Raw genomic sequence first — 16107 nt, 5'->3', positions numbered from 1 at the left:
CAAATACATAACAAATGCACACTTTAATTGTCCATATGAAGAGATACATTGCAATCAATGATATTGTGAGTTTAGAGCATGTGCATTAGGGGGTGATCATTCTTTGCCCATCTTGGAAACCCGGCCTGGCCCAACTCACCAACTCCGACCCTCAGACTAAGAACTTGAAGAAAACATGATTTAACAGGAAGAGCAAAGAAGACTTGTTGAATCAAACTAGAACCCAAACCAATGAACTTAATCAAGCTGACAGCTAGAATGACCTAAGCTCTTTCCAACTCTCTGGTAGACTCCAGAAGTAAATGATTATGTCCTAATTGCTCAGGGCTCCTCCCTTATATAGGGCGTTTAACGGCTCAGATCAGTCGCCTATCAACAATCCAAATTCCACCTTGATTTGACACCTGCCACACATCTCACAATTGAGGGGTTGCTTAGACAAACACCTCAAAAGATGAAACAACACATTAATGAGGTTGCTCGTGCTAGCCACATAAGCAGAAGTGGCATAACCTCTTGGGGAGCATATACGGCCCACACACCACAACCTAGCTTGAAGCCTTGAATTTGACCCTCACTCCAATGAGCAACTGAGATACTTCCTTTGAACCAGCCTCTTATTGGACAAGCAATAAGACAATCACCTCGATTTCGAAAGTGGGGTGGGGGGCAAGGGATGAAACCTAATAGCATGACCAATTTTTGAGGTGCCACGTGGCTCTACACGAATAAAATTCAACTACCAACTTGACTAAATCGGCATTGACTAGACAACCAAATGTGCTTTCACCCAAATAAGGATGACCTCTAAGCCTTGGGGTTAGGCCACGAAGTGGTCTACTACAACCTCCTCGGCTTGTCTGACTCCCAAACTCCTCTTTTATTCATTGCGGGTTTTTAACTGCAACACACGGGCTAGTGTTATAAGATGCCCATGTTGTATTGGTCGCGGGGGGTTCTTAATAAAAACAAATTTGAATTAAGAAAAGCATAAAATTAATGAGTATATAAAAAAGTTGACATGGACAACTACGTTTTAATTATATAAAATATATTCAAATTCAAATTTGTACTATCATTCTGCCTCTTAATGAATTCCATCAACTCACCCCCTTTAAGTAGCTCAGGCTACTAATTATCACTTCTCTTAATAACAGGAATCCCTAAATTGAGAAACAACAAATCTACCATGGTGTCATGCTTCAACCACTAATCTATAATAATGAGTTGTAAATTTTAGCTTACATTTTCATGCGACTCCCATCAACAAATTTTATGCAACAATTGATCATTAAGTTTATTTATTCATAAACATTAACAATGGTTATGTTTATTTCCTACGAATTAAGGCATACATGCATATCTTAGTTATTTTATCATTTTTCAACGTTCCAATTGTTTTCTGGTAGTCCACACATCTTCACATAAACCATTGGAGTATGAGCTCTTAAATTTATATACCTCATTTATGGCCATATAAGACCAAGATTTAGCATCATTTATATAACTTTTGGAACTTATTTGAGTTCTCCCAACCTATCCATGTTTATCCATGCAAGGGCAAAGCATATCCCAATGTGTCTCTTAAAATTAACTTTCTAATACTTAGAACATTGATTAGTACCATCATCTTCACTTTAAATCTAATGACACATTTATTAGAAAACCAAGTTTAACATTGAAAAACATACCATAAGAAAGATCTTTCTGCTTTTATTTTTCTGCAATTTGCAGATAAAATATCCATCTTAGGGTTTGTTCATTTGTTCTGAATTTTGACATTTAAATGTGTAATAATTACATTAAGAGGTAATTATTTTTCTTGAAAAACATATCATAAGATCTTTCGGCTTTCATTTTTCTTTCCTCTGAAATTTGAATGCAGAGAATACTGTTCTGAAATCTGAATTCTGAAAATGATCAAATATCCATTTTGACCCCATATACGAGAGTTTTTTTGTTTGTCTTTTTAGGGGTATCATTAGAAAATAAAAAGTTGTATCATTGTACTTTAAGAGATAAGAAATAAGAAGAAACGAACAACCATTTTTCTCTTAAAATTAAAACATTTCTTTTAAGAGATAAGAGTTAAGAGGAAATGAACAAGCCCTTAATCACCCCTTAACACCACATAAAAGAGCTCCAATTCCATGGGTCAACTGATCACAACCCAAAAGAAATGTATAGGGTAGTCCATCTTGCCAACAACTTGCAGTCAATTTGTGATACAGGCTTCAGTCTGCAAATAAGTCTATTGTGCCCGTGGCTCCATCCAGTGTCTAGTTTACAACTAGCTTAAGAAGTAGCTGACTTGAGCACAAGCATCTTGTGAATATGTCATTCCTGTACTGTCCCGGGGGGGGGGGGGGGGGGGGGTGTGTTAAATCATTGTTGTTTAAAACCCAAATAAATGTTCTTTACTATTCCAACACCCAGGCAAACAAGATGACCAGTAGAAGAGCCTCCATGCTTTATGAACGTTGATCACAAGGTTCAGTTGTGGCCCTATGACTAGTCCCTGCTGATATCTCTGCCCATTAGTCATAACGAGGAAACACAGCTGAGCAACTTTCCAGTTGGATGCAAAATTTTCTAACCTCTTCCATCAAATTGTTCAAGATATAAAAGCTCCTTCCAACGGTTTTCCACAATGGTTACCACATACCACAAACTACATGCATTTTTCTTAAACCTTCAGCTCACTTGCAAGTGCCAATGCCACATCATGATATAAATATCATTTGGTTTGATCACAGGTTGCCAAACCCAAAAAGGATGAAAAAATGCCTTCTCTTCCAGTCTCGAGAAAACCATCCCTCATTCCAGAAAGGCGTCTTCCAAAACAAGTATTTATTCTTTAATGGTGCATGCCATTGTTATCATGAGAACTGCCTCTGAATCAGGAAAAAGAAAAATACTTCAAGGGAAGCAGATGAATATCCATTGTCCTACTTCTCTCCCTTTTAACTGCTACTTAAATCATCAGAAATTCGCTTTCTGGACAAAGCTCTAAAAATTGATACAACCGCAAGTAAAGCTATCTCCATGTGCTCAGAGCTACTTGTCTTTATAGATACCTGCCCCATTTTCTGGCTGTTTAAATTTGCATTGACTGACATTCTTGTACATCGTCCTGGGCAGAAATCAGACTGAATACTTCCCCCAAAGACTGTTTCCTTATTCAAGGAGAGAACTGTCATAGTCAGGTTGATCTTGTCATTCCTCACTGGGTAATCTTTCCCTCTTAAAGTTGTTTGGAAGCTACCCCCATAAGCCACCTGACCAAGACCTCCCATGCGACCAATGTTCAACAAAAGTTTCACCCTCTTCCCAATTGAAATGGTGTCTTCTATCTTGGCACCAACAAAATAGTTTTTCCCTGTAGAAGTTACAGATACCCCACATCCTGTCATATTGTGCTTCAAATTACTCAGCTTTGTGTCTCCATGTAATGTACAAACTAAATCCCTTCCTCTAGTCTGAACATCAAGTCCTGCACAAACAATAGGGCCCTGTGGCTCTATGTAACTCGCAGAACATTCAGTCAGAATGCCAAAATCACGCTTATCCCAGCTCATCTGTCCCACAACAGAAGCATGGAGGTTTCTTCTTATTTCTACAGCTGTCTCTAGATTAATGCCATCAAACCCCACATCATGATCCCAACCTTGGGGATCCATAACAGGTCTGACAACCCAACGGTCACTAGCCACAAGGGAACGGTACCTATGCACAGGGCAATCAGAATCAAAACTTGGTGGGACTGTAATATCTGGCAAAGGAACAGCCTCTGGAGATGCTTCTTGATTTTCAAAGTCATTATCATCTTTTGAAAGAATAACTTCTCTCTTTCTCTTAATCTCAGCTTTCAATTGCTTCTTCAGATAAAGAGTCTCCCGGTAGTCCAGTTCATCAAGATAGTCCTTCTTCTGAGATTTTGTTAACGACTCAAACTGGGACTTTGTCAGGATGCGAATAGGAGGTAACTGATCATACTCATCTTCACCCTCTGTGTCTGAAATCTCATCCATCTCACTGTCCATCCCACTCATTCTCAAATCAGAACCAAACTGAAGAAAAGAAGAAAGGAGATGGGGCAGAGATGGCAACCGAGTAGTACGCATTGGACCAATTTCAATGTCATCCTGGAATTTCAGAAGGTTGTTAGCATCTCCCAGCACTTTAGTGCATATGCATAACAGCAAAAACTGAGACCTCCAAACTTGTCCATTTGGAAGGACTTTCTCCCCTGTGATATTCATTTTACACTGAGGGTGGTTCTCCACCAAAAGGACGGGATTTTCTAGTCTTGAATCAGAAATAGCCTGGTGTATATGGTGTTGTACCAGATTCGTGCACTGATTCACAAATGAGTCATAGTTGAGTGGATAACCACTAGGTTCTTCTGGAAGAATTGAAGAAGCATGAGTCATAACAAGAATGGTATTAAACCAAATTTCAGAACCAAAAACCTCAGTTATAAGCTTCAAGAGAGGGAGATCATTATAGCCCATGTTGATGAGGTCAAGGCGTTCAAAATATAAGACAATGTCTGGTGGGGATTTTCTTATGAACCTCTTCACTAATTGCATGATCTTCCTGTTCTTGCGCAGATTACTTGTAGAAGGCAAGAAACCTGGTGTATCGATAATAGTTATTTTAATACCATTGATGGTCCCAACTATCTCCTCAATGTGATCAGTGGCAGGTTGAAATGCATCTGTTAAAGCCATTGTTTGGCCAAAGATGGAATTTATAGTTGCACTCTTGCCAACACCTGTTTTCCCCAGAAGAAGAATCCGACAGGAAAATTCAAAATCAGGTTGGCCAGTTGACTCTAGCTTTTCTGCTATTGCTCTAGCTCGGTCACTCTTAATTATGGCTCTTTTTAAGTCTGATTCCCCTGATCGTATGAGAGTTGCTACATGCAATCGGTATAGCACCTGCGCAACCAACATACTATCCAGTGACTGCCCAATCCTGCAAACAACACGTAGGAATTTGATTTGTAGTGCATCAATCTTAGCCAACTGGTCCAACTTCTCATTGGTGTTATATGTTACATGAAAATCCTCAACTGAATTGTGTGAAGTGGAAGTAAGAAGCTGATTTTCTTGGTTACAATTGGAGTGAGCAGAAACACAAGTAGAAACTAGTGGTGCTGACAAACCAGATGTTGGATTTGAACCTGAAATCATGAATGAAAATATTTTCTCATGAAAAGTGCATCCAAATAATCAACAGGTGGAGTTCAATGAGAAGACAGATAAATCCACTAAAAAAAGCTCCTTGAGTAGCCAGCTATTGAATTACTAAACTGGAAAAAACATATAGTTTGGTATACGTTTATGTTCACTTTTTTTGTTCTTTACATAGCAAGTATGTAGATTTGCAGTCTGAATAGTAAAGATAGCAATTACATGCAGGGGATCCACTCACAGATATGATTATTAGTAAAAATATTATATAAAACAAGCATATGGGCCAAGGTCATCATTATCAGCTAAAATTGTCCCAACAAGCATACAGAATTGATTTCTTCCACATTTTCATTCTGTTCAGTAACATATCCATTGTTAAATTATTAGCCCTTAAATCAATTTCTTTAATGAATGAATATAATTTATTAATTCAGAAAAAAGGCAGTACAGGGAACCCAAAAGAGGCACGAGCTGTTACCTCTTCAGAGTAGTATTAGCCCTTAAATCATTTCCCACTACTTCAACCCATGTCCTTTTTGGTCTGCACCTAACTCTTCTATCCCCTTTAACTTGTAATAGATCAGTTCTTATTGATTGACCACACCACCATCTTGGTCTACTTTCCCCCATTTTATCACCTATTGAAGCTACCACTAAGTTCCTTCAAATATTCCCCACTCCTCCATCTCGACATTTGAATTTCTGCCTTGCTCATTTTTTAGGCATGTTGTTTCTTGACTTTCCTACACACCACTTCATACTATACTGCTGATTTTACAACCATTTATAAATTTTCTTTTTAGCTATGTGGTATTCTCCTCCAACATAAGACTTCAGATGCACTTCTCCATTATTCCAAGCTAAAGGAAGAGTTCACCCTGAAAATTAAAAGAATAAATAGGAATGGGCCTTAGTTTCATTTATTTTTAGTAGCTTTTTTTCTGTTTTATTTCTGCAGTAATGGGCCTTATTCTTTTTATGATTTTTAAAGTCAGCCGCCCAACTAGGGGCACTCATGTAACTTTACAACAGTGTTTTACAAGCGCAAGGCGCAAAAAAAAAGGCACAGGGGTCAATTTGCGCCTGAGGTGCAGGCGAGGCGTGCGCCTTTTTAAGCAAGGCGCAAAAATTAAAAAAAAATCTAAAAATCAAAATAAAATAAAAAATGCCAAAAAATTCAAAAAAGAAGCAAAAATTCAAAAAATTAATAAACATAATATTAATAAAAATATAAATTTTAATTTTAAAATAAATGTTTTAAAAAACCTATTATCAAATATTAAAATACATAAATATAACATGTAAAGCATATTCAAATGAGAATTTAAAAATAAAATCAATTATATAAAACATTTTCAAGCATATAAAACCCACTCTTGATTCTATGAGCCGCCTTTGTACCACGCCCCTCGAGGCAAGCCCAAACAAATCCACGTTAGGTCTTAAATTCTTAGCTCTCACACAAAAAAATAATGATATTATAGATTTATTGCTTTTAAGAAGACATATTATTAGGATGAATGAATGAACAATAGTACCAAATTGGTGACTTGTTTAGGCTTGCCTCGAGGGGCATGGCACAGGGGCAGGGCCACCGGCCCAGCTACTAAACACAAAAAAAGCAAAAAAGCGTCAATGTTTCAAAAGACGCATGCCTGGGCTGAGGCACAAGGTGCACCTAGGCGTGCGCCTTTTGAAAGGGTTGCGCCTAGCTAGGACCTGGGCGAGGTGCCTACCCTAAAATGCGCCTCTCACTTGTGCACCTCAGGCGCACCTTTTAAGTCATTGCTTTACAATACTTTATTACTCAGCACATATATAATCAAATTGAGGGATAGAGAGAGGATTGAACAACTCTTTTCATCTTTCCTTCTAAATCCTTTTGAACTTCTCTTTCTTCTTCTTTACTATCTTCTTTATTTTATATTCAGAACTAGCAGGGACCCGTGCAATGCACAGGATTTATCAAGGAAAAGTGAAACAATGGAAACTAATAATTATATTAATAATTTTAGTAATTTGTTATAAAAATAATTTAATAATTTAGATTAATTATATTAATAATTTTTAACAAAAATAATAAATTACTACTAATTACCCAATAAATAATTATTTTTCATATTATTCGTTAATGTTTTATTTTATTCATTTTACTTTATTAATCATTAAATGCTATAATTAAGTTAATCTATAGATTAACTTTTTTAGTCAAAATTAAATTACTCCAAGTCCAAGCTCAAGGTTTAAGACTGTGAAACAAATCCTTGCTCCCATCTCTGTCCCCATCCTTGGTTGGGTATCATTATCAATCCCCATCCTTGCCAAGGCAATATCCATCCTTAGCCCCATCGGGTCAAGGAAGCTGAGTACCCGACGGGATGGGGAACATTGCTATCCTATTCACATTCGAATCCTATTAATCCTTTTATAGACTCATCATTACAATCTCCTAGTTTGTGCTTCACATCTATGGGAGTGTCAGATGGTTTGGCTCCTAACTTTCTGGTGTCCTTCAGAAGTCTAGGGTATACTTCCTTTGGGAGATGAAGATTCCCTGTTGAGAGTGGGCAACTTCAATCCCAAGAAAGTAACGTAATGGTCCTAGATCCTTCACCTCAAATCGGGTAGCCAAGAACTTCTTTAGTCTTTGTATTTTTGAGGCCCAGCCACCTGTGATAACTATGTCATCCACATAGTCTATCAAAGCTGCCATATTAATTGTTCCTTCTTTACAAAGAGTGTGTGGTCAGTCTGACACTATCAAAAACCCATCTGTTGTACTGCCTGATGGAATTTACTAAACCAACCAAGCCCTTGGTGATTGTTTTAAGCCATACAAAGACTTCACCAACTTGCAAACTTTTTGTTCACTGCCTTTAGCACAGAAGCCAGGAGGTTGGATCATGTACACCTCCTCCACATCACCATTCAAGAAAGCATTTTTGATGTCTAATTGGTGGAGTTCCCAATCCAAATTTGCTGCTAAAGAGAGGAGAACCCGAATGGAGTTCATCTTTGCCAGTGGAGCAAAGGTTTTTGCATAGTCTAACTCCGTACACTTGTGTAAAACCCTTTGCTACTAGGCAAGCCTTGTATCTTTCTACCATTCCATCTACCTTGTGTTTCATTGAAAACACCCATTTGCACCCATAGTTGTCAAGGCAATGCCTAGGCGGGCACCTAGGTGATAAGGCACCCTTGGAGGCACTCCTCGCCCAGTCGCCAAGCAGCTTTGCATACTATGTAATAAAATATTTTTATATTGTTATTTTGTTTTTAGATTATAATTTTAAAATAAACATTATTAAAGAAAAATATTCATTTTTTGTGTTTATAAGCTAATTTCTTTTAGAACTTAAAATTTCGTCTAATCAATACATTTCTTGTTCTTCTTCTTTTCCTATAACAAAAATAGGGGTTTGGCCCCTAGATTTTTTGAATTTTCTTTCCTTCTTTTTCTTCTCATAAATATTTTGATTTTCTAGACTTAAACATGAAGTTTATAATTTTCTTATGAAAAATATGGATAGTTATCAAAGAAAGTTGGTTATGGAACCTAGGGAACTACCCTAGGATATGTGATTTTTACTTAAAAAAGTCCATCGCCTAGGCGACTAGGCAACAAGGCACTCCCCTGTCACCTAGCCTTGCCTTGGTGCCTTGAAAACTTTGTTTGCACCCCATCGGTTTCTTTCCTTTAGGAAGGTCTACCAACTCCCATGTGCCATTCTTATGTAAGGCACTAATCTCTCCTTCATTGCATTCGTCCATTCAAGAACTAATAAGGCCTCTATAACGCTTTTAAGAAGTGGCTGAAAGGAAAGCATGAAATGAGGGTGAAATGTTCTCATAAGATAAGAACTGAGCCATAGGGTGGTGGGTGGTACATAATCTGATACCTTTCCTTTTTTCAATAAGGAGGTCCAGATCACAAGCTAAAGTATCAATATCAATAGGTTTAGGAATACCTATTGATAACAAAAAATAGGTTTAGGAAATATCAACTGGGTAATGGTACCTGAATTGGGTGATGGATCCAACCCCTATGAGTCTGATGGCATTGGTTGAATAGCTTCAGGTTGCTTCACAACTGGAGGATGTTGTTGGCCTTGGCTTTTAAAACGTTGTCTACGAAAGACACTGAATGGAGGAGGATCAAGAAGAGAAGGTAATAATAACAACAGTGTTTGTTTCTCCTCAACCTCACTCTCCCCTTGAGGAGAAATAGATAAATAAGAAACATTCTCAAAGAAAGAGACATCCATGGAGACAACATATTTCTTGGAAGTAGGGTCAAAACAATGATAGCCCTTTTGAGAGAAGGACGAATCATGAATAAAGCACTGACAACCAAAAACATGCATGGGTATAGGAAACATTATAGCCTTAGGGAAGAGAATCTGATGTGGAGTCCTACATTCCAATAACCGAGATGGCATACGGTTGATAACATAGGCAGCAATCATGACAACATTCACCCAAAATCTTTTTTGGAACATTCATCTACAGAAGCATCCCCAAAGCAACTTTTAGGAGATGGCGATTCTTTGTCTCCACAACCCCATTCTGTTGAGGGGTTATAGCACAAGAGCGCCGGTGAAGGGAGCCACAAGATGTAAAAGAATTCAATTTAGTCACCATGAAAATACTCCTTTGCATTGTCTGACTGGAAAACTTGGATCTCTGTTTGAAACCAAGTATAAATAATGCATTAAAAGTCTTTCACAAGCTTAGGAACTTCTTCTCGTGAAATACTTGTAGCCATTCTTAGTTGGAATATTAATAGGGCCCCAAACATCAGAGTACACAAGGTGAAAAGGAAAATCTGATCTTTTATTGCGTAAAGGAAATGAAGTACTACAATGCTTACTTAACTAACACATTTGACACTGAAACTCACTAATTGACAAAGACATATGATCCAATCTATGGTGCCACAAAACAACTTGACTCTTACTCGACTGACTCAGAAACTCTGAAGTTGAAGCTGAAGCTACAAGACCAACTTTATCTTCTAATACATAGAGACCATTGACTATGTTTTCTTTCTTTTTTTTTGATAAATAAAGACCATTGACTATGTTTCCTCTATTGATCATCCTCCCAGATGCCAAATCCTAGAAAACACAAGAATATGGAAGAAAGGTTACTGAACAATTCAAGGCATGGGTAATACTATTAATAAACAACAAATTAATAGGTAATTTTGGGACATGTAAGAAATTGGTTAGAGGGAGGCCAACGGGTAGAGATATACATCCCCAACTAGCAATGGAGGACTTATCGACTAACCTCACTTTATCTTTGTCAGAGAGCAAGATATATGAATGGAATAGAGTAGACTTACCAGCCATATGGTATAAAGCATTGGAATCAATAATCCATGGGGATTCTGGAATGTCAAAGGTTACACGAAAAGCAGAGGCTGAGTTATCGGTTACCTGAGGAGGATGCAAAGGAGGTCGAAGGTGTAGGGCCAGAATCTACCTATCGAAGAGCCCTACCATATTGTTCCAAATGGTCATGGAAGGAATTAATAATATCTTCCTTGATAATAGAACTAGGGGGCAATCCAGAGAAGAGCTCACTATAGAATTACCATACTAAGACTCATGGTATAATAAGTTTGCTGAAGTATATTGCTTCTAATTTGGCTTCTTATTTTGTTCTTGTGTTGACTTCTTTCCTAGTTCTTGTACCCACTTTGGTTTTCCAGTTAACTCCCAACAGATTTCCCAGGTGTCTCTGGATTTCTGACAAATGGTACACCACAATTTATCCTGAATTTGAGTTTCCTCTCACTACTAAGGCAACAGTCTAACCCTCAGGAGCATTCATAGCAGACCTCCTGCTTTCTTCGGACTAGACTAATGCATATACCTCTTGAACAGAAGGAAGGTACTTGCTTGCCCAAAATCTGCACTCTAATGGGTTCATACATGGGGTTTAGACCCATTGCTGAGAGACTAACTGCTTGTAGGCTTTTGCATCTTTATCTCTCTCCCACTCAATGCTTTGATAGTAGTCCAACTCTTTCCAAACTAAAGTCAGGGCTGAATAGTATGCAGATAAACTCCTTTCCCCTTGCTTGCATGTTGAGGATTCTGCTTGTAATTGATAAATTGTAGCACAATGTCTTTGTTCTAAGTATGTAGCATTTGTTTGTTCCCATATTTCGTTTGCTGTCTCAGCCCACATAAAATTTTGTTTAACAAAAGGCAGCATGAATGCCAAAAGCCACGACATAATCATGCGATTTTCTTGGTCCCACTTGTCACATTCAGCAGTGTCGGACTGAAGTTCCTTAACCTTCCCATTAATATACCCTACCTTCCTCCTAGTTGTAATGTACAGCCACATCTCCTTAGACCATGCCAAATAGTTCTGGCCATCCAAGGGAGTGATAGTCATGGGAAAACTCAATGTATCATGCCCACCATTCAGTCCACCTTGATTTGATGTAGTTCCTGATGTTGTAGAGTCTTCAGTGGCCATAATCACAACTCCACATAAAACAAAATATTTTTTTTTCTTCAGTCCACACACACACTGATGATGACAGGAACCCTACCAGAATTAAAATACCACTCCTGAGGGATATTTCTGTATGCAAAGAGCACACCCAAACACAGTCACGGCTGTAATACACAGGTATTTCAGTACCCTGCCGATTGAACCATACTGCAGTACCCTGCTGATTGAACCAGGTCACTCATGACCTACACAGGTTCCAAGTTCGTTCAGATTTGGATCTTCAGATTCACCCAAAAGAGTTAAAAAACAACTCCCCTTATACCATTCAGCCAATACACAGTTCAGCCTGTTCTTGGATTTACTACCAAGAACCAGGAGTGCAAAAAAAAGGGTTTAGATCTTACCCCTGTTCAGTCCGAGTGGATGTTTTGGAATTCCAACCCAACAGGAAAAGACAAAGGTCATCAACCTCTGAAAATCACTCAACCAACCATCATCCACTGATTCTGGAAGTAACCCCTTTTAGAGTTTCAGCAAAGACAGGGAAGAAAAGAGGTAGCCGAAGTGTTCTCAGTCCGGTCCAGAAGCGGACGTTTCTATTCACAGTTCAAGGAAGGAGAAAGGACAGTGATCAGAAAAAAAATGGTCTAGAGTGTACTGTCTGGCTCTGATACCACATTCTCCGGAGAAGGAGAAGAAGAGGAGAAGAGAAAAGAATGTGAGGAAGCAAAAACTCTAGCTGGCAGTGCCAGAGATGGTATTTATATTATAGGGCAATCAAAAAACACAATAAAAGGTAAAATGACAGAAGTGCCCTTGCGGCACAAAATAACTGAATACATTACATCAATTAACTCTAGTGAAAACCTCCAAACAGGAGATATCATTGGTGTCTTTCTCCACATGTATGTGTCTTTTTCTTTACTAGTGGAGAGATTACTAACCATTTACTAATCTCTTGTGGTTTTGTCTCTAGTATTTAGGAGAGGTTTCATGCTTTTTATTGATTGCAGACAGAATCCTCCAATTGATGTAGCTGGACTATTTGATCCTCTTCCTATAGAATGCCAACAAAGAGAAGGATTCTGGTGATGCACGTGCAGCTATTTTGTGGGTGCTATGGGAAGAAAGAAATGACAGAACCTTCAAAAAGAAAATCAAGAACAAAAGAATAGGTCATAGAAAGCATAACAGTTAAAGTAGTGCATTGGGTGAACCAGTGAAGACCATGGAACTGTTCAATCCTCTTACCATGGATGACTTTAGAAGAGGATGAAATTGAATAGCAAAATCAACAAAAGTAAGAACCAAAATTAGGGAGCAATAAAGACCACCATGTTCACATCAACTTAAAATGAACTACAGTGGATGCATCATGGGGGATCCTGAACTGTTGGGTATAGAAGCGGCTTATAGGAAAACAGGGGGAAGAGTAACGTGGAGGTACACTAGAGCAGCAGTGGTGTGGACCTTGTGGGAAGAGAGAAATACCAGAATCTTCCAAGAGAAAGAAAGGAGCAAACGACAAATTATGGAGTGTGTAATGACTAGGGTTAAACATTGGCTACAAACATTGGAACTATTCAAAAATTTTACATTTGATGATATTTGGGGGAATTGGCCTTTAGTGGCTTCTAGCTTAGTGCAGAAGGTTAAGGCAAGGTTGGCTTGGACACCTCCCATTGAAGGATTTCCAAAACTAAACTTCGATGGGAGTAGTCAAGGAAACCCAGGCCCAGCTGGAATAGGAAGGGTCATCAAAGACAAGGAAGGAAATTTAAGAGCACTCTTCTCAGGACTGGTGGGGAATGGAGACTCCTTAAAGGAAGAATTGTACGCAGCCCTACAAGGAGTACGGATTGCAAGAGAGTTAGGATTGGAAATTTTGGTGATAGAAAGGGACTTCAAGGTGGTGGTGGGTTAGCTAAAAAACCCAGATTCAGTGATTTGGGCTTATAGAAATGAAATGAAGAAATTCAAATGGATAACTCAGCAGATGGATGAAACTATACAATGGGCGAGGAGGGAGGCAAATGCTTTTGCTGATTCTCTAGCTAAACAAGGAGTAACTAGGGATCAGTTGTACTGGGCCCACTTGTAACTTTATGATGTTTTTGTTTTAATGAGTGAGGCTGCACCTCGTGCCCCATATTGGGATGCTTGTAACAGACTCTTTATCATTTGCTTATAATGAAATCAAGTGAATTTTTATCTATAAAAAAAAAAAGCATGGTTGTCAAGGCAACACCTAGGGAACAAGGTGCCCATGGAGGGTGACATCGCTTAACCGCCAAAGTATTTTGTACATGGTGCTCTTATATACCTTTAAGTTCTTGACTTTTTGAGATTATATTAATAAAATAGACATTACTAAACTAAACCATTCGGTTTCTGAGTTAAAATACAAGTTTCTTTCTATTATTTTCTCATTTGTTAGAGTTCAATCAATGTGTGTGTTGTCTTGAACCCTCAAAGATTTCAATACCTGAACTAATAAGCAATGAAGAACTCAAAATTTTTCTTCTTCTTTAATCTTTTCTTTTCTTCTTTTCCTAGGACAAAAAATAGGGGCTCAGCCCCTCTATTTTCTAAAATTTATTTTAATTTTTTCCATGAATCTGTTGATTTTCTATTTGGGCTGAAAGGAATAGTAGAATCTTTTGTAATAGGTATAAGGATGTTGATCATGTAATTCAGAGAGCTGTGGGGAAGTTGATCTCTTGGATTTCTACTTCTGGGGAATTCAGAGATCTTAGCATGTCTGTTTAGTTTCAGTCTTGTTCCTGGTGGAGGTTGTAATTTTGGTTGCTTTTCAGACTGCCTTCTTGGGTCTGAATTGCAGCCTTCTTTTGTTTATGATGAATAAATTTGCATTACCTTCTCCAAAAAAAAAATTCCTATGTTTTAAATGAAGCTTATATATTTTAGAAGACTATAGACAATTACTAGTGAAAGATGATGTTGTTACGGACGTAGGGAATTACCTTTGGATTCATGAATCTTTTCTTTTCTTCTTTTCCTAGGACAAAAAATAGGGTTGAAAACTATGATGTATGAATGCCCCATATATGAGGAAGAAAATCCTTGCATAACTTAGAACGAGAAAGGTTTTTATTTTTTTTTCGGGGGGCCCGGGGGAGGATACAAGAAATGGTGTATTATCTCCAGAAATAGGTAATCCAACAGATTTTAACAAAATAAAAATAACCAACATAAACATTGTCCAATAATAATAAGAAAATAGATCCAACAAATAGTTCGAAGAATCTATTTTCAATTGAACAACAGATGGAAACAAGAAAGTAATCATACCTCGATCGTCAAGCTCCTCGCTCGGAGTTTCATCATCAAAGAAGCTCCCATTACCCGACAGGGGTCTTGACGAAAGCAACGACTTCAATGCTAATTGAGATGAAATCCAATCCCTGATTCCCTTCATCTTTAACTCTAAAAGCAGAAACGGGTACCCAGAATCATTTATTTCAATTGTTTCTTAATTGGAAGCAAAATTCGGCAAATTCCTTTCTTTTTTATCAATAACTCTGAAAATTTTCATTAATTAAGAAGCAAAATTCGGCAAATTCCTTGTTAAAACAATCTATTCCTTTCTCCATTCTTTGCCCTTCTGAATCGGTAATATCAGAGGGCTCAAACTCAATCTCAGTGCAAAAGACGGAAAAATAAAAGGACTCTTCACTAGACTAAACCTCCCATCTCTAAGGTTTGAATCTGAGAAGGAATAGTGGTAAATATGTAATTCTGTTGTCTCATTTAATGCATATTAGGAAATGACTATTCTTTCTCATTTAATGATTATTACAAAAAAGACACAAAACTCCATTCTTTTTTTTTCATAATTGTAAAACAAGTCAATGGCAGTAGTGTTATTTAACATTCACATTAAACGCTTGTTATGGAAAATACACAAAAATCCATCTTTTTGTTCAATAATTGGAAAACAGACCATAGTAATTGTTGAAATCTCCCTTGAAATTTTTGACTATTTGCCCAAACCTCCCCTAAAGTTTGGTAATTGCAATCACCTCCCCTAAACTTCTTGACACAGTTGCAAGTAGACCACCTTTGTAAAATCCTCTAAAAAATGCATGAAAATGTCCAAAATACCCATATAATTATTATTGAGACTGGTTTATACATAAAAAAAAAAACAATATAAATGTTATGAACAACAAAAAAAAAAGAGTTTAAAATTGTAATTTTATCTTTGAGTAATTGATATGAAGGGCAAACTTGGAAAATACATCAATTCTGAAAAAGAGATTAGAAGGGATTAGGGTAGTGATTGATATGAAGAAAAAATTGGGAAAATAAACATTTTGGTCAAAAAGTAACTATATGGGTATTTTGGACATTTTTGTCCTTCTTGTTAGAAGATTCTAACAGAGGGTCTACTTGCAATTGTGTCAAAAAG

At 37.6% G+C, this 16107-nt stretch overlaps 1 protein-coding gene across 1 annotated transcript; it reads right to left on the bottom strand.

Annotated features, from left to right (window-relative positions):
* Window positions 1-2026: 2026 nt before the first annotated feature.
* On the bottom strand, window positions 2027-15367 carry TOC90 (Avirulence induced gene (AIG1) family protein). Its single transcript, XM_088952982.1, has 2 exons — window positions 14988-15367; window positions 2027-5188 (listed from the first exon to the last, which is right to left on the bottom strand). The coding sequence occupies exons 1-2, from the start codon at window positions 15112-15114 to the stop codon at window positions 2964-2966; spliced, it is 2352 nt and encodes a 783-aa protein (XP_088809108.1). The 5' UTR covers window positions 15115-15367; the 3' UTR covers window positions 2027-2963.
* Between the last annotated feature and the right edge of the window lie 740 nt (window positions 15368-16107).

This window comes from Nelumbo lutea, chromosome 7 (assembly GCF_056320005.1).
Source record: "Nelumbo lutea isolate HS-2025 chromosome 7, American lotus-T2T, whole genome shotgun sequence".
NCBI lineage: Eukaryota > Viridiplantae > Streptophyta > Magnoliopsida > Proteales > Nelumbonaceae > Nelumbo > Nelumbo lutea.
This window is presented reverse-complemented; position numbering and strand designations above follow the sequence as displayed.

Bases quoted from the DNA above. Each gene is read 5' to 3' on its own strand.
- TOC90 (XM_088952982.1), bottom strand. From the start codon at position 15,114: ATGAAGGGAATCAGGGATTGGATTTCATCTCAATTAGCATTGAAGTCG. The intron at 5,189-14,987 runs GTATGATTACTT...TCATGATTTCAG, and splicing joins CGAGGAGCTTGACGATCGAG to GTTCAAATCCAACATCTGGT.